Source organism: Panthera tigris, chromosome B1, assembly GCF_018350195.1.
Source record: "Panthera tigris isolate Pti1 chromosome B1, P.tigris_Pti1_mat1.1, whole genome shotgun sequence".
Lineage (NCBI taxonomy): Eukaryota > Metazoa > Chordata > Mammalia > Carnivora > Felidae > Panthera > Panthera tigris.
The window spans coordinates 201,733,598-201,759,517 of record NC_056663.1 but is presented as its reverse complement, the minus strand read 5'-3'; the positions used below and the strand labels follow the sequence as shown (position 1 = coordinate 201,759,517).

Here is a 25,920-nt window from a genome sequence, read left to right as displayed (position 1 = left end):
GACGGAGAGGGACTTGGACCGGGCGCCGCCCGGCCTCCTGCTCTCACTCTGAGATCCTGAGCTAGCGCCTCACTGCTCTCTGCCTCAGTCTCCCTGTCTGTAGAATGGGCTTGTTTGCTGGGTGAGCTGCTTTCTGGCTGCTGAGACCCTCACTGGGAAGAGAGGGTCAGCCGCCTTGGGGCTCCGGCCACGGACAGTTCTTGTGGCATGGCTTGTGACAGATGTGGCCTCGCCAGTGAATAGGGCCACCTAGGCGGGGAACATGGAGAGCGGGGCAGACCCATCAGCCATCGGTCCTTTTCCTCGGGTCTGGCACCAGTCACTCCGACTTGGCATCTGGTCACTTTAATTGTCCTCTCGGCCGACGGAACTTAGGAAGGCAAACTGCCAGTTCCGATTCCTTTCTTTGAACAGCAGTGTGGCCTGGGCAGCAGGGTGGTTCCCCGAGGAGAGAAGGGCGGGCCCCGTGGCCACAGCTGAGGGTGCCGCCCGGGACCTCAAGTGGCTCTGCGAGCGGTCGCCTCTGCCTGTCTGCAGAGGAAACAGTTTGCTCTTGCCCTTCGCCCCCCAACCGCCTCTGAGGGTCAGGGAGGCGGCTTTTGACGCTCGCCTCATCAGGTGAGGAGAGGTGTGCGGAGTGGATGCGACGTGTGAGACGCCGGGTCTGTGGACTGAGATGTCCGCCGCGTTCCCCGAGCGCTCTCCCCCCCCCCCCCCCCACCCCATCCTGGGTCTTGTTCCACGAGCTGTAGGCCAGCAGCCCTGCACACGCACATCCCTCGGGCCGCAGGTGTTCCCCGAAGGCCAGCCACTGCTCGGAACCCGTGTTATCCACGTCGGCAGTGTGTGGCCGGCCCCAGGTCGGTCCCCTGCGTTGCTGGCTGGGCACCTAGCGAGCGCCCTCTGAGGCAGCCCTGCCCAGGTGATAGGGCCTGGGGGCACCTGGCATGTGACTCCAGCAGGCCCGGCACGGCCTTCCCGTCAGCGGCTGGAACACACACAGCCGTTCCAAAAAGTTCTGACCCGGGTGAGTCACTCCCTGCACCATCTCTGCTTCTAGAGTGGAGAGAAGGAGCCCCTGGACCTCGGCGCCCCCATATCCAGTCTGGACGGGCAACGGGTCATCTTGGAGGAGAGGGACCCCTCCAGAGGAAAAGGTGAGCGAGGCCCCTGTCCCCGGCCTGCTGGGGTCCCCTTTGCTCTGCCTCCTGAAAGCCCCCAGCCCTGCTACCCCGTGGTCTCATTTAGGGCCTCACAGGGCAGGATCCAACCCCAGCCTGGTCCAGCCCTGACCGCGGGCAGGAGGCCAACAACGGGGACCGCGAGCACGAGGGCCTCGTTCTAGGAGCCACGCGCCTGCTGGCACGGCTGAACGCGTCCTCTCGGCTGTAAGAGGGGCGGGTGACAGGCCTGCCAGGAGCCCCACAGGATTGCTGCGCAGGTCCAACGTGCCCCGCGTCCGGGGCTTTGGCCAGAGTGCTCCCTCCCGGGAGGCCTTGAGGTGCTGGGCCCCCACAGCCGGGTGCCCAGCCTCGGGGTCAGCAGTCAGTCCTCCACCCTTCGCCCCAACGCCTCAGGGGCCTGTGCTCTCCTCAGAACACCCAGCCCCCACCTAGGCGCAGGGCAGTAGGAAGCATGCCTCCTGGAGAGGGCTTTCCGGAACCGTCTGCTGAGTCCCCGGGCGCAGAGATACTTTGCAAGGAGCTGCCGGACGCGACTCAGGGCTGCGTCTTCCCTTTCCCAGGCTCCCACCCGGCGGGGGCGCGTTCTGCTCTGAAATGTAGCTGGGCTCACAGGTCTCCGTCCCCCACCCCGGGTGGCCTCCCTGACTGCAGTGTCCTGCTCCTCTCTGCCCCCTGGTGGCGGAGGAGGGATCTTCCGGGCCCACCCTCCGTCCCAGAGAATGCTGCGCTCTTTCCGGGGCCTGGTGGCCAGACGGGGTGGGGTGGGGTGACGGTGGCATTACAGGCGGGTGCACCCAGCGTGTTTGCAAAGCTGCTCTCAGGCAGGAGCGCTGTTATTCCCTCTAGGTGATTCCGGGCCAGCGGAGTGGGCTTTGGACCTCTGGTGCCGGCAGAGGCTGGCCTGTAGCCCTTTCTTGGGGCAACAGCCATGTTTGAAGATAGGTCATAAATGTGAGAATCTTCTGCTGTCTAAAGAATTTTCATGCCAGACAGTACCTGAAACGAGCCTTTCTTTCACCACGTCCAAGAAGTCCCCATAACTGTAGGGTGGAGCCGCCATGCCCCCCCCCCCGCCCCGCCATCTTGCCCCAGACGCGGTGGGTGGGGGACGGTGGTCCCTCGTCCCTTGTTCTGAACCGGCATTTTGGCCTGTGTGTGCATACGAAGTGAAGTATCTTGAATAGCTTTGGCTTCTCGACAGCTTTCTCTCGAAAAGATATAAATGTGATTATGTTTAAACGTTCAGGCGGACTTACGATTCACTGTAATTACAAAGCTTATCTCGTTGTGTTCGGTATCCACAGATAAACAGAAAAGTGCACCAGTCAAACAGAATACAGCTGTAAATTCCAGTTCCAGAAATCACTCGGCTACGGTAATTCCCCTCTGCCCTCGTCCGCCCGGTTTCCTCGCTCCTGGCTGGCGCAGCTCAGGTCGGGCCCCTCACGCCCCTCTGTCTGTCGCCCGTTCGTGCCCACCAGCTCTCTGCTTGGGCCGGCCCCGCACCCCTGCTCCCCTGCAGGTGCCCGGCTCCCCCTGACCCTGGGCCATCGGCTCTCTGTTCCCCTGCGTTGGGGGTGGGGTGTTTTTGTAAACTTCATCATTGCGACTGCTTTTTCCGCAAGGCACGTAAAGCGTGTGTCGACGCGATGTGTCTCAGGGGTCCTTTCTGTCTCTAACTGATGGGTTGTGTGTACTCTGACTTTCCTTCTAATGCAGGGAGAGGAGAGAACACTAGGCAAGTCTAATTCTATTAAAATAAAAGGAGAAAATGGAAAAAATGCTAGGGATCCCCGGCTTTCAAAGAGAGAAGAATCTATTGCAAAGATTGGGAAAAAAAAATATCAGAAAATTAATTTGGACGAAGCAGAGGGTATGTGTACTTTTTAAAACTTCCGTGTTTTCTAGTGAATGCGATGTCAGTTTTCCAGGGCAACCGTTAGAACTTTCTCTGAGTTAGTGACCTCAGAAGGATGCTGTCCTGCCTTACCCCTGCATCAGCCTGTGGCTCTCGACGTAACTCTTCCCTCTTTTCAGACTGAGTATCAGGCCCCTGAGGAGCCAGGGACTGCCCTTGAGGGGCACAGCAAGCGGTCCCCCAGGATTTGTCTGCACCCCTCCCTCCCCACTTGTATGAGGGCTCAGCTAGTGTCAGAGGGCCCCGGCCAGAGTCCCCACCAGCAGGGCGGGTGCCAGGTGGGGAGGAGGCAGCTGGGAGGGCCCTGGGCTCGCTCACCTTGCCGGTCAGAGGCCCTGAGGAAGGCTGTGCCTTAGCCTGTTGGGCTGGATGCCCTGTACCCCCCGGGCCTGCAGGGGAGAGAAAGGGTGGTCCAAGAGACCCTAGGAGAGGTGATCTCTCATGGAAACTTCTTTTTCTTCTGAAAGCCTGTAACAGCAGAATCAAATCTAACAGCTGTTACAGCGGCCTGAAGTTTGATCCAGGGAGGGCCTCCTAGTCAGCTGGGCTCCCAGCTAGCTCCCCCATGAAGGCCAACCTCAGCCTGCTCGCTCCGCCTCCCCCGGCCTCCATTGGCCACCGAGGAGGCAGAAGTAAGACATACGCCTGCTCACTGCTGAGAGTCATTACGATTTGAGATTTTAAACTCCTGGTCATTTTTTGAAAACTAAGAGTGTAATTTAAATGCTGGAGAAAGCTCAGCTTAGACTCTGTCTACTTTGAACGGTAAACTCCAGTGACGGCTGGCGGAGGCCCAGGTAAGAGGGCAGGAGCTCTGGAGGAGGCCAGGGGCAAAGGGCAGGCTGTCCACAGACTCCCCCCCCCCCCCAGGAAGGTAGGAGACAGACCACCTTCTGCCAGAAGGTGGTGACCCCTCGAGGCCCAGCTTTCACACGCTGCCGTCTTGGGGGGCCGCGGGCTCACTCGTGCCTCCGGTGCCCCACCCCCCAATCATCAGGAGGGTCCGGGCTTCCAGGTGTAATCAGAGTGTGGGCGACAAACACATCACCAAAGCCGTCCGCACACAGCATGTCCAGCAGGTGCTTTGGTCTGTTCGGGTCTGGACTTCACACAACTTAGTTTTGGGGAGGGGGCCTCCCCGCAGTTCTGAGGGTGCAGGTGGTGATGGAGGGCGGCGCCCGGTCAGCCCGTGGCCTGGAGTTCAGGGCAGTGGGACAGCCCACGACCAGAGCTTTCCAGACGGTGAACTTTTTGCTGTGCGTGCCCAGCTCTGAACCTCTCTAAGACTGGGTCGCTGTGGGGTTCTTTTCCAATAGAGTTTTTCGAGCTCATTTCCAAAGCTCAGAGCAACAGAGCAGACGACCAGCGCGGGCTGCTAAGGAAGGAGGACCTGGTTCTTCCCGAGTTCCTGCGTCTGCCCCCCGGCCCCTTGGAGCTGGCCCTCCCCCCGCCCGCCGCGGCTAAGGGCCTCGGCAAGAGAAGCTTCACCAGCAACGGCAAGGAAAAGGCTCCCCGGGCCCAGGAGCCGTGGGGGCCCGTCCGAGACTGCCACGAGAGCCCGGGGACGAGCCCCAGCTCGGCCGACAGCCCACCTTTCAGTGCCCCCCAGACCCCCACGCCCCACGCCCAGGAAGCCGAGGCCGGGGGCGTCCAGACCATGGAGGGCGAGCACGTGGCCGACCTGACGCTCACGGGGGAGGGGGACATCAGCAGCCCCAACAGCACTTTATTGCCGCCAACCCCCACCCCGCAGGACTCGGCCGGACCTCCGAGACCAGGTACCTCCAGGTTTGACCCCCCCCCTCACCTTTGAGTCTCTGCTAGTCCGCTGTCCGCCCGCTGTTGTCCACTCAGTTTCCAATAAAAAAAGAAACAGTTATGGTAAGTCACCCTCTACCCCAGTCCTCTAGCTGATGAGGCGTTCCGGCGTGGCCGCTATCGTCACGGTCCCCGTGGGCCGGCCGCCTCTGCCTTTCCTTTAGGAGCACGTGTGCGTGTGTCCGGGACGGGTCACGGAGGGGCTCAGGGCGAGCGGGCGAGGCCGCGCGATGCTCCGCAAGTGGTGATGCATCTGAGTGGCCCCCGCCTGGACAGACGGCGGCGCTCTCCCGCCAGCCTCCTCCTCGCTCCCGGGTCCCCTGCTGCCTCTGCGCAAGGTCCGGGGAGTTTCTGAAAACGTACGTGCCGTTCTTAAAACGCGCATAGCTGGCGCTTTTGGTGTCTTAGTCTCGAGACTGGAAACCAAATAGCATTTGTCTTGAGCAAGTGGTGAGGCCCCGTGTGATTCGGAAGGGCATCCAGGTCCTCCGTAGGGAGGGCTGCGCCCGCTCGCCCGACGCCGTGAGACTGCAGCCGTGTCCGGCCCCGCGTGGCCGGGCCGGGGCTCGGGAGTCCTGGGGGTTCCCGGGCCTGGAATGTGCACAGGTGTCCTCCGGACGGATGCTCGAGTTAGCGGGTGTGGAGGTGAGCGATACGGCTGCCCGCGAGCCACGAGCGTGAGGTGTATGAAGCAGGGCTCCTGGCCTTCGGAGCAGCTCCGCCCCGCTCGGAACCGGTGTCCCGACGTGTGTGCATGCGTCACCGGCCCCCGGCCCCCGGCCCTCGTCTCTGTGCTGTAGATGAGGAGCCTTTTCAGTGGACGCTGGGATAGGGCCACTGGTGGCTGTCCTTTCTCCTCTGTGTGCTCCGTGATGCGCGGACACGGGCTGCGGTCGGCTGTTGGGGGTGACACGAATGCCAACCTTTGCTCCGGCCCCTTGCCGACGGCCGTCCAACTTGTACCGCGGGATCAGGGGGCCGGGGAAGCGCTTGTCGCGTGCGTTCTGTAGATATGTACATATCGGGGCGCTTTGGAGGGCACGTGCCACGTGGGCAGGCTCGCCGGGCACCTGCCCACTGACTTCGCACGGACTTCGCACGGACGCCAAACCGGGAGAAGCCCGGTCCCTCCCCGTGTCGCGCCTTCGCACGTCTGCGCTGCGGCTGACTCTCCCTCTCTGCTCTTTGTTCCGAGTCTGTGTCCTTCCAAGAGTAATAAACTCTGGGTCTTGTCATCGGACTGGTTTAAAGCTCTCTTCTTTTTCTCTTGAACGTTTCTTTCCACTTTCAGTGGGTTTGCCTTAGTACAGTGGCTTATAAAGATGCCACTCACTCAGGCGATCCTCTTGAGCGCCTTCTGTATACCCACAGACACAGCTGTTTAGCGGTGAGCATGGCGAGGGGGCAGTTTGAATGAGGGCCCCTCGGGGCGGGTGCGGGGAGATCCGGCCCCACTCTCCGGCCACACGGTGGCCTGACAGGTAGGGGCCTCCTCTCCCCGAGAGCACCGATGCCATCGGTGGGTAGTTAGGCCTCCCCTGTCTGCCATCACCTCCAGGAGACGAGAGTTGGGCGTCGTGTGGTAGTCAGTCGCCTGGAGCCCGCCGGGCTGGCCGGCCCTGGGTGGGGCTGTGCGCTCCGAGGCTGCCTCGCGGTGTCCCGCCCGCAGGGTTCACCCCGCTGGGGGCGATTTTCCCACAGAACTACCATCAGCTCGGGAAGTGCACCCGGGCCAGCGCCCTCCGTGCCCCGGACGTGGCCCCCCGGGATGTCACAGCTGCCCTGTGCTGGGCGCCTCCGGCCTGTGGAGCCAGGCCTCCCCAGCCCCCCCGGCTCTTGGCTCCGCTGAGAGGGAGGGCTCCGGCCGCAGGGACGCAGGCCACGAGGGGTAGTGAAGGGTCTGCGGCCACCCGTGTCTTCCCGGAGCCGATGAGCCTGTCAGCCGGGAGGGGGCTCGGGCCTCCTTCTGTGCGACACGCGCCAACCCAGCTTGACGAGGGCCAGCCTCGTGGGGGCCTCCGAGCTAGGCTGTCCGTGGTCTCTCTGTTCGTGAGGATCTCCGGCCCCACGACAGGCCTGTGTCAGGCGCCTCCCTGTCGCGATGGAAGGAAGCCCGCCCCCGAGATTCGTCCGTCAAGTGAGCGGACGGCGTCTCTCGCTAAGCACTGAATTTTCTCAGCTCGGAGGACAGGTTCCGCCTCAAGTCGCTCTCAGATTCTAACAATTGCCGTGACATACTTTTAGCTACACGGTGGCCGCTGTGGATCCGCGCGGGAGACGCAAAGTGTGCTGACGCCCCCGCGGCCCAGGCTCCCCAGCTCACGGCCACATCCAGGCCACCCAGCCGGTCGGCCAGCTGCCAGCCACACACCCCCAGGCAAGGGGGGTGTCCCTCTGAGGACCACACCACCCGCCCACCCTGGTCCACAGTCCCCAGCACCCTTGCACCAAGAGGCTGTCCGTGCCTGCGTGGCCAAAGCATAGAAGTGTTCAAAAGGACGTGTGCACTGAGAAGGGAGCCCGGTGCAAAGCGCCCCTGCCCTAGGCACAGCCTGAAAATGAAGTCTGTGGTTGCTTTGAGCCTAATTCCCAAAGACGCCCCGGGAGTTCGTGGGCGCCCTTGGGCGCTTCCTGTCCTGCAGAGGACCAGTGGGGGGCTGTGTGTCCTCGGGTCCCAGCAGGAGAGTCAGATTCCAAGTGTAGGCCCTCCGTGGCCGTGCACAGGGTGGTGCCGGCCTCTGGCTGGTGTGAGAAGATGCCCACGTCCACATCCTCACGGAGGGCGTCGGGATGTGCCCTGTGGGGCACCTGCTTCCTAGTCAGCAAAACGATCTGTTGGAGTGAATCTTGGGTGAGAGTGCTCAGAGCCGGCAGGGCACTGGCAGCCCCAGCAGCCCCTCCCCCAGCCCTCCCCCACCCTCAGGCGGTGCTGGACCCTTGGCTGGGGTCCGCTCGTGAGAAGAGGGTCAGTGGCCAGGAACCCCAGGGAACAGGGCTTGACCGTGTGGTATTCGGGAGAGGTCTTTGCGAGGGGACGTGTGGAGCCGCTCCCTGATGGTCTGGGCTGGGAGAAATCTCTCCCTATCTGCCCCCATGTCTGAGTGACGGACGGGCCAGGAGGGCCCCATGCCCCCACCCCTCACCCAGGCACCAGGCGGTCACGGGAGGAGCCCAGGTTTCCTCCTCATCGCTGTCTGGCCATGCTGGCATTGGGGGTGTGGGTCAGGGTCCTGGCTGAGCCCCTTCGGGCCCCTTTCAGGAGGCCAGGCTCCCGGGGACCCCACCGGCCAGCTGCCCTTGGCAACTGTGGGGCCCCTCGGTGACCACACGGGCACGGCCAGTGGGGCTACGCACCCCTCCCTGGAAGGGGGCCCTGCTTGGCCATTCCGGCCCGGAGTCTGGGGGGCTCAGGTGTGAGGGGACGCTGCTCAGCGTCTGAGCAGTCTGGGGGGCACAAGTGGCTCCCTTGGACACCTTGCTCCACTGTTCCAGTGTCCGGGGTCCCCAAAGGCACACAGCTCTCGGGGGCCCACAGCTTACTTACCAGCAGACACCTGGAGCTCTCGGTCCACCAACACGTAGCCCATCCAGTGGGGGTCGCTGTGGCCCAGTAATGTGGTTTCCATGGGAACGAGCTGAAGAGTTCATCAGAGGCCTTGTGCACTTGCGGGGGGGGGGGGGGGGGCGCATGCCCTTGACCTTGGCAATGAAGGTCGCCACAACCCTTGCCGAGGCTGCAGGCCCGGGAGCCTGTCTGCACATAGCTGCTCGGTGGTCGGCCCCTACCCCTCCCCAGCCGTAGTCCTGATGGGTCACATCTGCTCAGTCCCAGGTGATGTGGAAGCCCTGCCTTACTCCAGCCGTGTCCACAGTAGCCACAGGGAGGCCTGGCATGGCCTGGGATGGTCCCAGGGCCCCCCCACCCCCCCGTCTCACCCTCCCCCCACCCCCCCTCCCGCCACCCCTCCCCACCTCTGCGCTTACTCTTTCTGAATGCTCTCTCCAGCAAAAGCCTGTCCCTTCCGTCCGGGGGACCAAGGGATCCCCCACACTGAGCACACCTGCCTCCTGGGGGGGCAGACAGCCCAGTCCTCCCCAGTACAAACTGTGGCGTGCATGGAGGCGACTGGCTTTCTCAGGGATACGTCGGTGCGGGGGGCCTGCCACCAACCTCAGGCCACTAGTCGGAGGGAGCCCTCTGCTGGGGGCCTCGCCAGAACACCCCTTTCCAGGGGAGTATTCTGGCGCTCCGGCCCCGCTCGGGCTGGGGTGGGCCCAAGCAGACCTTCCCCAGCTGGATGTCGGGCGGAAGCCTCCGCAGGCTTCCCAGGGCCGACTGTGTTTGCCCAGCACCACCCCCCCCCCCCAAGCCCCAGCTCAGGCTGTGACAAGTCCGTCGTCCTCCCGGCTGCTGAGGACGAGGTGGCCCTGGGACCCCCGCGGTGCAGCCGTGCTCGGTGACCAGCCTTTTGTGTGCGTCCTTCCCACCATGCCTGCATAGGTCTGCTCCACATGACTTCTGGGTCTGAGTGGGAACCACAAGCCGCCAGGGGCCGCCTGGGGTTGGCACAGCCAGAGCACCTGCCCGCGGCACCCCCCAGGACCCCATGTCCACGCCTGCACCCCACGTGGCCCCGGGACTGCACGGCCCCCATTCTCCCTGAAGTCATCCCCTCCCCCGACTGCGTGCTGCTACGTGCAGGTGCTCGGTACAGGCTTTTGCTGAATGAAGACCCTTAGACCAGTAACCCCCTCCCCGCCCAGCACATCACGTAGTCCAGTGGGCCTGGGGACCCAGTCAGCCTCTGTGAAAGTGGTGGAACAGGGAGCCCGGGGCCAGCAGAGGGCTGGGAAGGGCCAGGGGCCAAGGTCTCCTCCCTCCCCCCTGAGTTTGCTAGTTCAGCAGCACCCACGCCTCCTCGGGCTGTGGGAGCTTCTGGGGGGCAGCCTCACAGGTGACCCAGAGCACGGGCACCAGAAGTCCCAGCAAAGGCTCTGCAGGACAGAGAGGATTCCTCTTGGCCAGGGAGGGCCATGGGACAGGCAGCTGGGCTTGGATCCCGAAGGAGAGCTTGGAGGTGGCCGAGGGGTCGAGCCAGGCCTCTGGGTCCGGCCCCACTCTACAGCCCTGTGCCCTGCTGTCCCCGAGAGGAGGGGCCCGGCTCTGCTGTCCCGGTGTCCTCACTCAGAGCCTTGAGAATCAGAACAGACCTGGCTCTGGTGGCACAGAGAATGCCAGCGGACAGCGGAGGGGTGGCCCAGGGCCGGACGGCCCACGGACGGCACGCGAGGGGCAGGGGAGCTCCCAGCATTCCAGATTGCAGGGGGACCTCCAGCAGGGTCACGCTCGGAGGGGTCAGCCAGGGGGCAGGGTCTCCAGTGCCCTGAGAAAAGGAGGGGTCGGCAGAGCAGCCCGAGTGAGCAGGAGACCAGGTGTTGGGTGTTTGAGGGACACGGGACAGAGGACCTCCATGAGCCTCGCCAAGCGCGGGCCTCGCGCACGGGGCAGAACCAGGTTCCCTTCGGAAATGGCCGCCGTGTGGCCCTGTGGGGTCCTCACGCTGGCCCTGCCAGGGAAGCCTGCTGCACGGCCCCGGGTCCTGCCCTGAGTCACAGGCCCGGGGCCGCCCCTCCCTCAGGGCGGCAAATCTGAGCAGGGCGGGCTGTCACCCTCCCTGTGACACTCGTGCCCTTGACCTGTGGACCCCCCCCCCCCCCACTGCCCTGTCTCCAGAGCCAGTCACTCCTTCCTCCCCATCCTGAGCCCACTGAGTTGCCCTGGGGCCCACGGCCGAGACCTGACCGCCACCCCCGAAGCTCCCTGTGTTCCCAGGGGGTCTGTATGGGGCCGGACAGGAGAAGACTGGGCTCCTGAGCCCGTGTGGGGCCACAGGCCCTTTCATGCCCCGGACAGATGCCCACACTGGGGGCAAATGATTAAGGGGGGCAAATCCCTGCCTCTCTGCACGCCCCCAGTCCCAGGAGAAGAGCAACTTCATCATCCCCGGGCCCCGCAGCCTGGTGCTGGGGCTGTGGGAACGCAGTGACGAGCCGGGACGGGGAGACCCCAGCAGGCCCCTGCAGGGTGTCTGTTGAACACCCGAAGGGCTGTGGCGTGTGGACCCTCGGACCTTCTGGAGGGCAGGCTTTTTGGAGCTCCACCGACCCCCCAACTGCTCTGCCACCACTGGACCTGCCTGAACGGGATGGGCCTCGAGCAGCCCTCTGTGGGTCGGGGGTGACCCACGCGGGCCAGGCGCCTGATGCCGATATGCGTGGAGGCCCAGGTGAAAGGCCCTCCTTCCACCTCCTTGACTCGTCGCTGAGAGGTCGGGCTGGACGCCCTCACGGGGGGGTGCGTGCCTCTGCCTGTAGCCCGGACTTGCCCCGGGGTGGGGGGGGGGGCGCGGAGGCGCCCCCAGAGGTGTGGGGTGCGGTGGGGTCGGGTGACGCTGGGGGCCACAGGGCCGCTGGTAAGCCCGGACTCCTGACCTCCACAGTCATCCCCACTCTTGCTTGTAGGCCTTAGAACCAGGGAGGGAACAGTCTTCCCCTCCACGGCAAGGCTGGGGAAACTGAGGCCCAGGGACGGGCAGTCAGTGGAGCAGGACACCGTGTCCCTGGGGGCTGTACTCCTTCTCCAGCCTGTCCACTGTGGGCCGGGGCTTGGGGCCTAGGGCTCCCCCTGCCCCCCACAGGCACCTGAGGGTCCAAGGTCACCCCTGCAGATAGGACAGCACTCCCGCCTGTCCCTGGGCAGACGAGGGCCCTAGAGTCCTGCCTGCGCGAGTAGCCCTGGTGGCACCGCTGGTCCCACCCTGAGGGTGAGCCGGGAGCGTGGTGAGGGGGGCCGAGGGTGTGGCCAAGCACACCCACGGCCGCCCCAGGCTGGTCCCCGGGGCTCCATCCGGAAGACACACTTCTGCCCTCCAGTGGCCCTGCTGGGAGACGTGACTCCTCCCCCCCCCCCCCCCAGGGTCTAGAAGCTTCCGAGGTGGTTTCAGGCAGCCCGGGGGCAGGGGTCGGGTGGAAGGAAGGTGACAAGGGGTGCCCAGGACCTGGAGGAGAGGCTGGGAAGGACCAGACTTTGTGAGGGTGAAGACGTGTCCCCGAAGCAGCAGTCCAGAGGACAACCAGGTGGCCAGGATGGGAGGGCTTGGGGCGGAGGAGGGGGGGTGGTGGTGGCCAGGAGCCAGGCTTGGGCCCCTGCCCGACTCTGGCCTGAGCCCCAGCCTGCGGAGAAGCCCCACACTGAGGTCCGCAGGTGGAGGCCGGGAGCACCTGGCCTGAGGAACAGCCCCCACCCAGTGCTGCGTCCCCCCCCCCCCCCACCAGCCTCGGGAGAGCTGCTCCCCGGAATCCCCTGCATGGCCAAGGGCCCCATCCCACCCCCCACTTCCCTGAGACCCCACCCACCCACCCCGGCCTGAGGGTGAGCCCTGCAGACAGCCCCAGCAGGAGGGATCAGGGGGCCACACTCGCTCGGGCTAAGGGGTTTGGGGACCTCAGCAGGTAGCTGACTTCTGTTCTCAAGCCACAGTCGGGCCACGGGAGGGCCACGGGAGTGTCTGAAGGGCACAGGTGACCCGACCCAGGGTCCCCACCTTTGCCATCCCCCTGCACCGGCCTCTTATGACTCAGGCCCAAGCCCCCTGGCTGGGCCCTCCACACCATGCGACACATCTGCTGAGAGCCTCCCACCATTCTGGGTGGCGGGGGACCCGTGAGGGCCTGGGGGCGTGCTTACTTAACAAGAGGTTGAGGTTGGCGCCCTGCAGACAGCTGTCTGCAGGGCAGACCTTCCCGGCACTTCTGCCCCAGGCCCAGGGCGCCCAGGGTCACGGATCACCTGTGCCTGTGTGACGAGGGTGGTGCAGTCTGCTGCCCTGGGTTCCTGCCGGGCTCCAGAGCCCAGGGCAGGGCAGGCTGGTGACAGTCTCTCTCTTCTCCCTGTGACAGGAGGCGGAGCGAGAGGCAGCCAGGGCCTCCCAGTCAACACCATCATCGACGTGGACCGCGTTGCTGGCTTGGCACCTGGGCCAGGCAGCAGCATCCCCAGGGTGCGGACGGGCCCCCAGAGGTCACGGGCCAGTGGGCCCCTGACCTCGGACCTCCCTAGCCCGAGCCCCGTCCCAGGTGGGCCTGCCAAGCCCAAGGCCGGCCCACACCGCGCGACCTTCGTCTGAGGCTGCCCCGAGGCCCGACCCCGCGTCTGAGCTTCCCCACCTGGACACGTGTGCAGAGGCCCATGATCTCGTGGGGACAGCCCCATATCATCTTGAGGGCCTTGGAGGGGCCACCTTGGCCGCCACACCTTCGGGAGCCAAACCAGGAGAGGGCAGGGGGGCCCGGCCTCGGATGCTGGCCACAGCTGGCTCAGCGGGTTCCTCGGACCCTGTCCCCTGCTGCCCCTTGGCTCCGGCCTTCCCTCAATAAATCAACTTTGGGGACCCCCCCGAGTGTCAGCCTCATGCTGGGTGCGGGGGCCATAGACCCTGCGCTCGGGAAGCCATTGTCTCGGGGGCTGATCGGGGGAGGGGTTGAGAAGAAAATGGCTCTTGGTGCTGAGGTCAAGGGTGGGCAAAGAGAATGAAGGCAACCTAACGGGACCCAAGGTCGTGGTGCTCCGGAGCGTGAGAGGAAGCGACCCTTCTGGGTCAGGGCTCCCGGTCACGTCCGCTTTGTACCATGGCCTGCAGGTCAGTGCGGGGCTCCTTCTGGGGCCACCACCGGTGGGGGCAGGGCTCAGCCTGGGAGACCCACAGACGGCGGGGCACTGGGCTGCTGTGGCTCCCACGCGCAGTGGGGACTCTTCAGGCGGCCCCGCCTCCACCCCTGCGCCTGGCCCCAGAGGGGTGGTCTGGCGGGGCCGTCTGCGGAGGAACCGCCGAGAGGAAACCTGACCGCCCAGAAGGCCTGGGCGCAGCCGGCCCGAGGCCGTGGTGAGTTTGGTTACAGAGCGGCTTGAGCCTCATGGCGGGGGGGGGGCAGGCCAGGCCATCGGGTAGGGCCACCGTATGGTGCTGGCTGAAGCAGGTAGAGACGGTCATCGGCCCAGGTTGCCTCAGTGGAACCCCAACATGGAGCGGCTGAGGGGCCCGGCACCCCTCCCTCCAGGGTTGCTGGGAGGAGCCCAACTCACGAGTACTCAGCAAGGCCCCCGGGGTGGTTCCAGATGCTTGTAGGGGGCAGCGCCCAGCGAGCAGTGCTCTGGATGGGGCCTTGGGAGGGGTCAGAAGGGAGAGCAGGGCCCGGCACCCACCATGTCCCCCCCACCCCCCAACACTCACCCCTCTCCCCTCCCCCCCAGGCGCCCACCATGCTCCCCATGCCCCCCCTGAACCCCCGCACCCACCACACTCCCCCACCCTGCACCCACCATGCTCCCCTCCCCCCAGCACCCACCACGCTCCCCCCACCCCTGAACCCCACCCCCACCATGCACCAGGCTGGGTGCACACTCAGTTTCCACTCTCCCTCCTTTTGTGCAGATGACATAATGGGGCCCAGAGAGAGAGTGGTCTGGGGCACACAGCGAGGTGGCCACAGTGCCCAGCTGATCCCTAGGCCAAAGTGAGGGCCAGCCCTCGCCTCCTCCCCATGTGGGCCACTGAGCTAATCTACAGGGAACCCGGGGCGGCTCTGTCTGGTGCCCTCCAGTCACGCGTTCTGGGACTCGTAGGGGTGGGGAGGACCTACTACCATGGTGTCCAGGGGGCAGCCCGCCCCAGGTCCCGGATGGAGAGCGCGAGGTACACGCAGACCTGGGCAGGATCCTAGGCCATGTCTCTGTGGCCTTGGGGGGCCCTGGGTGCCTGGCTGGGGCTCTTCTGGGGACCTGAGCCACCCAGAGATAGCTGGCCCCAGCCAGAGCTCAGGATGGGGTGGGGGCAGACCCAGACACAAATGGGGACAGCGTCACGTCAGCTAAGCTGTGAAGGGGAAGCCCAGGGCTCAGGGAGTCCAGGGGTGGGAAGGCTTCCTGGAGGAGGTGCCCTGGGGGTCCAGGCCAGGCGGGGGAGGAGACATTCCCGGGCAGCTTGCAGAGTTAGGGCAGGGGGACTGCCGGCTCCGGTGCTGCCCGCCTCCCCAGCTCTACTCCCATGAGAGCCCCCACCCCAGGCTTATCCTGGGAGGGGCCAAGCTGGAGTGCTGGGGACAGCAGGGGCCCCTGTCCTGGGCTCATTGCCCGCAACACTCAGCCCAGCGCGCACACCCTCCTCTGGGCTAGCACCCGCCCCCCAGGCCTGGGAGGCTCAGCACTCGAGGCCACTCTGGTTATCGATAGTTCACTAACAGACCGCCACCAGCCCTGTGGAGAGGCGGGGACCGGATGCTGGGGACCAGATGCTGGGGCCAGGAGTTCAGGTCCCCACTGGCTGTGTATCTGAGGGGTCTGAGGATATTGTCAGGTCCAGGACTAGCGTGGCTGATGCCAGAGGGACAGCTGGACCAGGTGGGGAGAGCGGGGCAGCAGACACGAGGACCACGTGGGGCCGGCACTGGAGACAGCCAGGTTAATCATTGCCAGGTGGCCTTGACCCCCCACCTGCCCTGGCCGCTCTGTTTCCGCCTCCTGCTGCCCCTCACGCCAGCTCAGGAGCCACAGGGCGCTGGGCCTGGGTTCCCAGCCTTTGCCCCCTGCCCGGAATGGCCCTGCTCCTGCTGCTGCTGCTGGTGCCCTGCGGGGCCCAGCCCCAGGCTGGCAGGGTGAGCGCTGAGCCCGTGGCACGGTGGCCGCGGCCTCCCTGTGCCCACCCTGGGTCCTGGGGCCGGGGTGGGCTGTGGAACGTGGGAGGGCTCCAACTTGGTGAAAGCCGGCCTTCGGCGGGTGAGGTGGCATGCTGGCTGGCCTAGGGGGCCTGGGGGCCTGGGGATCTGACCTGCTGGGCCCCCGCCCGGGGGCATCAGGGCCACTGCCTTGTCTTTGGGTCCCACTGTTTGGGGACTGGGTGGGGGACCTCTCAGGGCCTCACGGCTGCTCTTTAATCCCCCAGAACAGAAGGCAGGGGTGCCCCAGCCTGGGCAGATGCCGAGCCCACCCTGTCTAACCCTGTGGGCTCGGCAGGAGGGAAGGGGACGGGGCCGGGCTGAGGAACTCAGGACGGCCAGTGTCCCCTTGGTTTCTCCTCTAAAACTTGAGAGCCGCCATGTGGAAACCAGGCCGGGGACTGCGACCAGCCCAGCCAGCAGGGCCTGAGTGTGAGGGGCGCCCATCCCACGCCGACGCGATCTCAGCCCTCTTTGCCCTTCCCAGAACCTTACAGAACCCCCAGAACCTAACGCCACAGTGACCCCGGGGACCCCCACGGCCCCCGTAACCTCGGTGACCCCTGTGACCCTGGCCCCGAGTGCTCCAGAGACACAGGGGCCCCGTGGTAGGGGGCTGAGCCCCCCGCCCAGGGCTCCCTCCAGCAGCAGCCCTGGGAGCCCAGGTGGGTCAGGAGACCTCCCGGAGGTGGGAGGCTGCACCTGGATGGGCGGGCTGGGAGGGGCGCGGGGGACTGCTGGAGAGTGGGGTGTGCGGTGTGGGGTCACGGGAGCCCCTCGACCCCTCTCGCCTCCCCCTGCAGGGCTCACAGAGGACGGGCAGCCCTGTAGTTTCCCCTTCCGCTACGGCGGCCGTATGCTGCACACCTGCACCTCGGAGGGGAGCGCCCACAGAAAGTGGTGGGTCGCCTCTGGGGACAAGGCCCGCATGCACAGACCGTCCGCCTCCCCTCCTCCCAGTCCCCACGGCCCCTTGTCCAATCCGGAGACCCTCCCGCCCTCCACACACCCCGCCCCCCCCCCCCCCCGCAGACAGCCTGGCACACAGCAGGTGTAGGGAACGAGCCCCAGGGCGGTCAGAGGGGCCACCCTGTGGGCATCACACTGGGGCGGGCTGATCCCCGGCCCGGGGGACCCAGGTGCCTCCTCTCCCCCAGGTGCGCCACCACTCACAACTATGACCGCGACAGGGCCTGGGGCTACTGTGCGCAGGCCTCAGCGCCCAGGGAGGACCCAGGTGGGTGCCCAGGGAACGGGGTGGGGGGTCCTGAGCCCAGGCTAGGAGGGGGCTGGGGGCGGTGAGCGCAGGGGAGCATTATTAGGGCAACGTGCCGATGGGGCAGGGGCCAGGGGGACAGAGCTGACCTGGAACTGGGGGCTTGCTTGGAGTACGTGAGGGGACTTCGGGGTTGACCCCGCTGCAGCCCTGGGGGGCTGGGAGGGGACAGAGGAGTCATCAGCCCAGGGGCCTGCAGGAGTGCGGAAGGTGGGACCCCTCCCAGACAGGACCCTGCCTTCTCGGAGCCACGGTGCTGCCTCAGTCATTGCTGGGACCAAGGCGCCCCCTGGTGGTGTGGCTGGACCATGCGGCTGCACAGTCCGAGTCCTGGACAGAAAGGAGGGCCCGTAGGGTCGACGGGGCACAAGGGTCCCAGGGCACACAGGTGGGGACGGTGCTGTCTGACGGGACACCGGTACAGGGCCAGAGGCCCGCTTGCCCAGGGTCTGAGTGCTGGGCAGGGGTGCTGGGAGACGGGGGAAGGTCTACGCCCCTTCCCGGGACAACGGCACCCAAGGAACCCAGAAGGGGCACCTTTAAGGTGGTGGGTCCGATGAAGGCCCTGCAGTCCTTGGCAAACAGAGAGGGTCACAGGGTTTGGGGTACACCTGCCCCCTACACCTCCCCCCGTCCCCCCAGCTGCCCTGGATCCCTGTGCCTCTGGCCCATGCCTCAACGGGGGCTCATGCTCCAACACCCAGGACCCCGAGTCCTACCACTGCACCTGCCCCATGGCTTTCACAGGCAAGAACTGTGGCACAGGTGAGCAGGGCCACCGGGGCTTCTGGCGGTGGGAGGGTGGCCGCCCGGGTGCAGTGGGGTGCAGGGCACTCTGCGACCCCCAGAGAGATGCTTCGATGAGACGCGCTATGAGCACTTGGAGGCGGGCGATCGCTGGGCCCGAGTGAGCCAGGGCCGAGTGGAGCAGTGTGAGTGTGCGGGGGGCCAGATCCGCTGCGAGGGCACCCGCCACACAGGTAGGCCACGGCGGGGGGCGGGGCTCGCCGGGTCCCCCAGGGACAGCGTCCTCAAGGCCTGAGGCCTAGCTTCTGAGCCCTCCCCCCAGCTTGCCTGAGCAGCCCGTGCCTGAACGGGGGCACCTGCCACCTGATCGTGGCCACCGGGACCACCGTATGCGCCTGCCCCCCGGGCCACGCTGGGCGGCTCTGCAACATCGGTGAGTGCGTCCGCCTGTGGCCTGCGCCCCGGGGCCGGCGTCGGGGTGACGTGGCCTGGGGCCCCGGGCTCATCGCCCACCGTGCTGCCCACAGTGCCCAGCCAGCACTGCTTCGTGGGGAGCGGTGCCGAGTACCGAGGCGTGGCCAGCACAGCGGCCTCGGGTCTCAGCTGCCTGGCCTGGAACTCCGACCTGCTGTACCAGGAGCTGCATGTGGACTCGGTGGGCGCCGCGGCCCTGCTCGGCCTGGGCCCCCACGCCTACTGCCGGTCAGCACTGGCCTGCCCCACCCCCCACCACCTCATGCGACGTGGGTGGGGTCTGTCCTGGGGCAGAGGTCAGGCCCACGGGGCCCAGGGCCGCTATGTCCACCCCCAAGCGGAACGCTGCTGGGGAGGGGGCGTCAGGGGCCCCACCCTGCCGGGTCCTCCCACCCCCCTCACCGCCCGCCCACCCGCCTCTCCACGCGCCAGAAACCCAGACAAGGACCAGAGGCCCTGGTGCTACGTGGTGAAGGACAGCGCGCTCTCCTGGGAGTACTGCCGCCTGGACGTCTGCGGTGCGCGAGGGTGGAGACCCCCGTGGGCCTCCCTGCTCCCCTCCCGTGCCTGGCCTCCCCTCTTTGGAGGACCACTGCCCCGTCTGGCAGATGGGGACACTGAGGCTCACTGAAGCAGGGCGCGGCCAAGGTCATGCGGCCAGGGGTCAGAGCAGGTCCCCTGGGGCGGCTCCCACTCGGCCTCAACGGGGCCCCCGACGGCCCCCAGAGACAGGGAAGTGCCGAGCAGGGGTGCATGGTGTGGGCAGGGGGTCCAGCGGGCACCCCTGGGAGTGGGCAGGGGGCCCCGTGCCCCAGGGCCGTCTGACCCTCCTGGGCTCCCAGGTCCCAGGTTGCTGGGAGGGACAGGAACACCTGCCAGGTTCCCTCCCACCTTGGTTCCCACAAAACCCTGTGATTGGGTGTCATTTCCCCTTCCTGCAGAGGAGGAAAGCTGGGTGCCTGCGAGGGCAGAGCTGGGCTCAGCCCTGGACCCTCTTCCAGATGAGCTGCCTGGGGTGGGCTGGGAGGCGGGGGGAACCGCCTGGGGGCCTGAGGATGGCAGCCGGGGTGTGCGACCCAGTGACCTGTGCTCCCAGAATCCCTGGCCAGAATTAACCCCCTACCCGCCGAGGTCCTGCTGAGCCAGGCTGAGCCTGCCTCCACGGGACACCAGACCTGTGGCAAGAGGCACAAGAAAAGGAGCTTCCTCCGGCCACGCATCATTGGTGGCTCGTCCTCACTGCCCGGCTCCCACCCCTGGCTGGCCGCCATCTACATCGGGAACGACTTCTGCGCGGGGAGTCTTGTCCACACCTGCTGGGTGGTGTCTGCGGCCCACTGCTTCTCCAACAGGTGGGCGCCTCTGGCCAGGACCCCCCACTCCATGCTTCATCCCATCCACCGGTCCCCCTCCCACCATCTACACTCCGCCCTCCCGGCCGCCCTGCCACCGTCCATCCACGCCTCTGCACTCGCCAGCTGCCGCCCGTGTGCCCGTCCACCCTTCACCCCCCATCCTCCCACCTACCCGGCTGCCTGTCCTCACCCACTTGACGCCGCCCGTCGCTCAAGTGCCCCCACGTTTCCCCACCTGCCCGTGTAACCCCCACGTCTGGCCCCTCATCTGACCGTCGCCCCACTGGCCCAGGAGGGACTCGGCAATCAGCCCGGTGCAGGGGTGCAGGGCGTGGAAGCTGCAGAGACCAGCCCCACCCCTGCGCCCCGGGGAGCCCCGGCAGTCCTGCGTCGGGGGTGGGGCGGGGCGGCTCTCGGAGGAGTGGCCCGGTGCCGTGCCGAGAGGGCGATGGGCGGGGCCGTTCTCTGTGAAGATCCCGCCCCTCCCCGACCCAGACCCCGCCCACCCCGCCTCCCTCCGGGCCGCGGAGGCCTCGCCCACTCAGTGAGCCTGCAGGCGGGCTGGGGCTCGGGCCGCGGCTTGGGCAGTGGGGGTCCAGGGCGTGGGGCCCACCGGCACACACCGGAGGAGCGGGAAAGACCAGCCCCTCCCCAGCTTCCACCCGCTGTGATGGGGACAAGGTTCCCCATCTGGGGGTCCAGACTGGGAGGCTCCCCCCTGGGGGGAGGCCAGTGGGAGGGGATGGGCCTGACAGTGGCAACCCCGGGGATTAGGGGCTGGGGGAGGTTTGGGGGGGTTGGCAGTGTGAGAGTCTGGCACTGAGCCCCTCTCAGTCAGCCAGGGACCATGGCACGGGTGGGGGGCAGTGGGCTCAAGTCGGGCGAGGGTTTAAGAGGCTGGGGCAGGGGGTGCGCCTGGGTGGCTCAGTCGGTTGAGCCTCCGGCTTCCGCTCAGGTCAGGATCTCATGGTTTGTGGGTTTCGAGCCCCGTGTGGGGCTCTGTGCTGACAGCTCAGATCCTAGAGCCTGGTCCGGATTCTGTGTCTTCCTCTCTCTCCACCTCCCTCGCTCATGCTCTGTCTCTCAGCAATATGATAAATGTTAAAAAAAAAAAAAAAAAAAAAGAGGCTGGGGCAGGAGAGCAGGGGCCCACTCCTCCCATCCATGGCAGGGCTGGGGAGGGGCCAGACAGGGGCAGTGAGGTAGACAGGGGTGTTAGAGGGGGGTTCCTGGACTCCCAGGTGCCCCTCAGGAGGGGCATGCTCCTTTAGCAAAGGGCAGAACCTGGCACCCAGAGCTGGCAGACAGCCCGCTCCTCCCTGCCCTGCACTTGGGCCAGCCTGGTCCTCCTCCTGTCCCTGGAGGCCTGGGGGCTCCAAGCCCTCAGTTCACTGGCCATCCACCCTGAGAGCCCACCTGAGCAAGACCCAAGAATGGCCAGCTCTGGCCCTGGATAGGGTTGATGGCCTTGTCCAGAGGCCAGGCACCCAGCCCTACTGTGTGCTGAGCATCTGGCTGGCTGCCCATGGCACAGGAGCCCGTCTTCCAGAAGGGCCTACGGCCTGGGACAGCCTAGTGGCCAAGGTCCCACAGTGGCCTGGAGCTGGAGTCCAAGGCAGGAGGGCCAAGCCAGCATGAGAGCTAACCGCTTCCACAGGAGATGGGAAAACAGAGGCCCAGAGAGGGGACCGAGAAGCTGACCATGGGGGCCCAGGGCTGTGCCCAGCAGGAGTGAGGGGCTGTATCTGGGGGTCCCCACAGGCTAGATAGAAGCTGGGTCAGGGCTGCCAGGCAGGGCTGGGGTCTCCACCCACTCAGGCCCCGATCAGCACGGCCCCTATGCCCCCGTCTGCGTGAGGTCCCCAGAATTACTAAAGGTTGTGTGTGTGTGTGTGTGTGTGGCCAGAGCCCAGCACTCTCCTGCCCCTGCTCAGCCCCCCAAGGGCTGCAGGGGGCCTGCACAGTCCTGGATCTCCAGGACGCTTGAGCCATCATGGGTCATGGGGAGAGCCAACCTCAGGGGCCTGAGGGGAGGGCCCGGGTCCTGCTGTCACCAGCCGTGTCGCACAGCCCCCGCAGGGAAAGTGTCTTAGTGGTCCTAGGCCAACACTTCTTCAACCAGACAACAGACGTAACGCAGACATTTGGCATCGAGAAGTACATCCCTTACCCCATGTACTCAGTGTTCAACCCCAGTGACCATGACCTGGGTAAGTGAGGCTTGGGGCTCGTTGGGGTGCAACAGGCCAGAGCCAGGAGAGGGGCAGGGGTAGGCACGAGGCCGACCTGGGGAGAGGGGCATGGAGAGAAGGGGAGGGAAAGGAGGGGGGAGGGGAGGGGAGTCGGGTGCAGGGCAGCGAGGGTGCCCGGGACGGCAGAGTGGCCTTGGCCTGGTGGGAGGAGGACCCGGGTCTCCCAGTGCACGGCCCCTCCGTCTCTGGCACCACCCTCTGTCCGGCAGGGCCCCCCCGTGCCCCAGGCTGACCTCTGGTCTCTCTCCTGCCCAGTCCTGATCCGGCTGAAGAAGAAGGGGGACCGCTGTGCCGTCCGCTCCCAGTTTGTCCAGCCCATCTGCCTGCCTGACCCCAGCAGCCCCTTCCCCGCCGGACACAAGTGCCAGATCGCCGGCTGGGGCCACCAGGATGAGAGTGAGTGGGGGTGGGAGCATCGTGGCCAGGGGTGTGGCGGCCCGCCCCGGCAAGCGTCACCCAACCTCAGGGCACCTGTCCGCAGACGTGAGTGGCTACTCCAGCTCCCTGCGGGAGGCGCTGGTCCCCCTGGTGGCAGACCACAAGTGCAGCAGCCCCGAGGTGTATGGGGCCGACATCAGCCCCCACATGCTGTGCGCTGGCTACTTTGACTGCAAGTCTGACGCCTGCCAGGTGAGCCGGGGCTCTCAAGGATGCCGGCCCCCCGCCCCGGTTCGGGGGGGGGGAGCTCAGAGCCGAAAGGGACCTTGACTTGAAGAGCCAGCAGGGGAGCCGGGCAGAGAGTGCCCCTCCCAGTCAGTGGCCCGCACCCCCAGGCTGGGCGTCCCTCTCACATGATGGGGAGGCTGAGGCCCAGGGAGGGGCAGGGTCTCAAAGCCTGGACGTGTCCCAGTTGCCCAGCCACAGGTGGGCACGTGACACTAAAGGCCAAGTCCCTTTTCGTCCAGAGTTCCTCCAAGTGGGCTCGGTCGACGAGCCCGTCCCCAGAGCTGATTTATCGAGGGCTCCGCGAGCACTGTCTTGTTTAGGCTACACGTCAACCCCGAGACGGAGGAACAGCTTTACTTGCCATTTTATAGATGGACAAACTGAGGCTCAGAGGGGTCCTGTCACTCTTCCCAGGTCACACAGCTCAGGAGCGGCAGGGTGGGGGGGCCTTGACACTGGACCACATGATCGGACGAGCACCTTTGGGGGAAGTCAGGATGGGTTTCTGCACGAGGGGGCATTTGCACTTATTTGGAGGATGAATAGGAGTCTGCCAGGTGGCTGGGAGGGCATTTCAAGGGGGGGACTGAGCCTGAGCCAGAACACGGGGACCCCCCCCCCGCCAGTCCGTGCAGGGCGCGTGCTGGCGGGCCGGCTCGGGAGCCCGATTGAGGAGCCCACTGCTGGGCGTGGGGCTGAGAGGGATCCATGGCACGGGTGCGGTCACAGCGGCCCTGGAACCCGGTGACCTCGTGTCTAGGAGGCTGGGGGAGGGGGCACAGTGTTCCACCTGAAACACCCTTGTCTTCTGTCCCCCACGCGGTAGGAAGTCTGCATCGGGAGCTCCCGGGAGTCCTCACCACAGGCTCCTCTGGAGACATTCTCGGGGCTGGGGCTCGGGAGGCGGGAGCGGGAGCACCTCTGTGCTGCTGAGGGGCTGAGCCGGCCTGCCTCTGCTGCAGGGGGACTCAGGCGGACCCCTGGCCTGTGAGAAGAACGGCCTGGCCTACCTGTACGGCATCATCAGCTGGGGCGACGGCTGTGGGAGGCTTAACAAACCTGGTGTCTACACCCGTGTGGCCAGTTACGTGGACTGGATCAACGACCGGATCCGGCCCCCTAAGCGGCCTGCGGATCCCTCCTGAGGCACCCCACCCCTGGCGTGGGCGTCCCGCCTCTCACCGTTCCCAAACTCCTGCAATAAAGATGTCTCCGCGAACCTGGCCCACGCTGCCCGTGCCTCTGCCCCCGGCTCAGCCCTCCGTCCCGGGCCTTGACCCCTGGCCCACGTCTGTAGATGGCGTGGCTGAGGGCCAGGGCTCCCGGAGCCAGGGCCCCACCTTCCTTTGCTCAGTGGAGAAGGAAGCCTGCAACCCCCCAGGAGGGGTCTGGCCCCAAGACCTAGGGGGGGGGGGGTCAGGGCAGGGGACTTAGTCTGGAGCCTGTCCAGAGCCCGAGCTGTCTCTAGCCACCCCACTCAGGCCACCCCCAGGCAGGTAGGGCTGGGGCCCAGGCTCCCCGCGTTGTCCCAGGGCAGAGTCCAAGCCAAATAGTGCATGGGACCTTAAGACTTACGACAGGTTCGTTTGAAATGGCTGCTGGCCCTCATTTTCCTTCAAGAGGGCAACCTGACTGCAGCTGTCCCCAGGGGGAAGGCCAGGGACTCCCTCTGAGGGAGACCAGCAGGCCCAGAGACCGCCAAGGGCGTCCAGGGCGATGGGCCACTACTGCTAGGTACCTCCAGGAGCCAAGCTCCTGCAGCAGCTGGCCAGGACACCTTGGGAAAGGATTCACAGTTGCTGGGAAGAGCCCAGGATTCCAGGCAGAGAGAGAGAGAGCGGCAGCTGCAAAGGTCCTGAGGCAGGGGACGTGGCTTGTTTGAATCAAAATAAGGAAGTGTGGCTGGAGACCAGAGGAGGCAGGGATGGGGGGCTGCTGTGGGCTGCAGTGAGGTACGGGGTGTGCCCTGGGGTCCCTGACGGGGCTTCGGCAGGGTGGACACGCAAAGACCTCTGTGGCCAGGGGGAGAGACCTGGGTCTGCCCCATAGCAGACCCATAGCCCTGCCGCCATAGCCCTGGTGCCCAGCAGCGTGTGCCTCAGGGAGCCGGGGGCCCTGGTCTCGGGGAGAGGCCGGGGGATGGCCCCACATTCAGTGCCTCCACACGGTCCTCCACGCAGTCCCCACCCACCTCTCCTGCTCCTCGACCCCCGAAGCCTCTTTCTCCCCTGTCGTCTCCACAGCCCCCGCCTTGGACCAGGTCTCACCACCTCTCTCTGAAGTGACAGGCCAGGGCTTTCTGAATGTCACTGCCCTCCTACCTCGGAACCTCCCCTAATCCCTGTGGCCTGACCCCACCTACCTCCCACCCCTCTTCTGTCCCCGCCCCGCCCCCCAGTCTGTGCTCTGGCCACTCTGGCCTCCCTCTGTCCATGCAACTGACCGGAGCCCTAACTCATGCTGTTCCCACTGCTTCTAGAATGTTCTCTCCCAGGCCACCCCTCCCCCTTTCACTCGGTGGAGCTCAGGTTACTCGTGGAGGCTGCTCCTGAGAGGCCAGGCTAGTCGGGTCCTGCCCCAGTCGTTCCCGTCCTCACGTGTGCACGTGGGTGCAGAGGACATGGGCTTTGCCAGCCGCCTCTGCTCTTAGCCTGTGTCAGGACTGCGTCCCGAGGCTGGGCGGATACAGCGGGAACAAAGGCAGCTTTGTCTTCCTCCTGTGACCCGGTGCGGCGCTCGGCCTCTTGCTGACGTTGGTTTGCCAGCGATCCGTTCCTGTACCGAGAGAGGAAGACGCCCCAGAGCCCCCTTCCCTGAGACTTCTCGCACTAAGCTCTCATTTGCCCGAATGGGGCCCCAAGGCCACACGTAGCTGCAGAGGAGGCTGGGACGGCAGGGGACTGGGTTGTCAGGACTGGATCAGACACATCACGATGGACACGCACCGCTCCAAGCAAGACCAGAGAAGAGAGCCCGGTCCTGAGCCCTGGCCCCTCTCCCCACGGCCCCTCCGGCTGGCCGAAGTGCCCTGCTGAAGCCCCCACGTGTCGGTCCCAGCCCAGGGCCGCGGAGTCTGGTTGCCGTGGCCACAGGAGCTCCAAGCGTGGGGCATGTGGGGCCTCCGGCACCTGTGCTTGGCTCCGCCCCACCATAACCCCCCGCCCCTTCTCCCCTGTGGGTGTTGGCCTGGATCTGTTAAAGAGGTGGCTCTCGACTATAGACTGTCTAGCACGAAGCCGACCTTGCATTCCTGGAGGGCACTGTGCTGAGTCAGAGCGAGCCAGCCTCTCCCGCTTGCTGTACACACTCCCAGATGTGCACTCACTCTCCGCCTTCTCCACCTGGAGCTCCGTCCCAGGAAGCTGATCCCCTGGACAGCATCAAAGGGCTCCTGTGCCCGCTGGGTTATTCAGGACATGGGGGAGCCCCCGCAGCAGCTCAGAGGAGGGAGGAGAGTGAG

At 66.0% G+C, this 25,920-nt stretch overlaps 2 protein-coding genes across 7 annotated transcripts in view; both read left to right on the top strand.

The window, feature by feature from the left end:
• Positions 1-13,365, top strand: part of RGS12 (regulator of G protein signaling 12) — a 119,615-nt gene extending 106,250 nt beyond the window's left edge. For 3 of the 6 annotated variants that reach the window (XM_042985070.1, XM_042985069.1, XM_042985071.1), the window contains 5 exons: positions 1,061-1,157; positions 2,489-2,559; positions 2,904-3,057; positions 4,419-4,880; positions 12,880-13,365. In XM_042985070.1, coding sequence (XP_042841004.1) covers positions 1,061-1,157; positions 2,489-2,559; positions 2,904-3,057; positions 4,419-4,880; positions 12,880-13,106 — 1,011 coding nt within the window. In that variant the 3' untranslated portion in view covers positions 13,107-13,365. Of the gene's footprint in view, positions 1-1,060; positions 1,158-1,248; positions 1,403-2,488; positions 2,560-2,903; positions 3,058-4,418; positions 4,881-12,879 lie in introns of those variants that run through there. The other 3 variants (XM_042985072.1, XM_042985074.1, XM_042985073.1) reach the window with 2 other exon arrangements.
• Positions 13,366-14,658: 1,293 nt separating this feature from the next.
• On the top strand, positions 14,659-23,684 carry HGFAC (HGF activator). The gene is made up of 15 exons (XM_042984804.1): positions 14,659-14,672; positions 15,516-15,630; positions 16,178-16,355; positions 16,494-16,590; positions 16,848-16,927; positions 17,609-17,731; positions 17,815-17,946; positions 18,036-18,146; positions 18,241-18,415; positions 18,620-18,705; positions 19,284-19,539; positions 21,613-21,752; positions 22,050-22,190; positions 22,276-22,424; positions 23,423-23,684. The coding sequence occupies exons 1-15, from the start codon at positions 14,659-14,661 to the stop codon at positions 23,603-23,605; spliced, it is 1,980 nt and encodes a 659-aa protein (XP_042840738.1). The 3' UTR covers positions 23,606-23,684.
• The last annotated feature ends 2,236 nt before the right edge of the window (positions 23,685-25,920 follow it).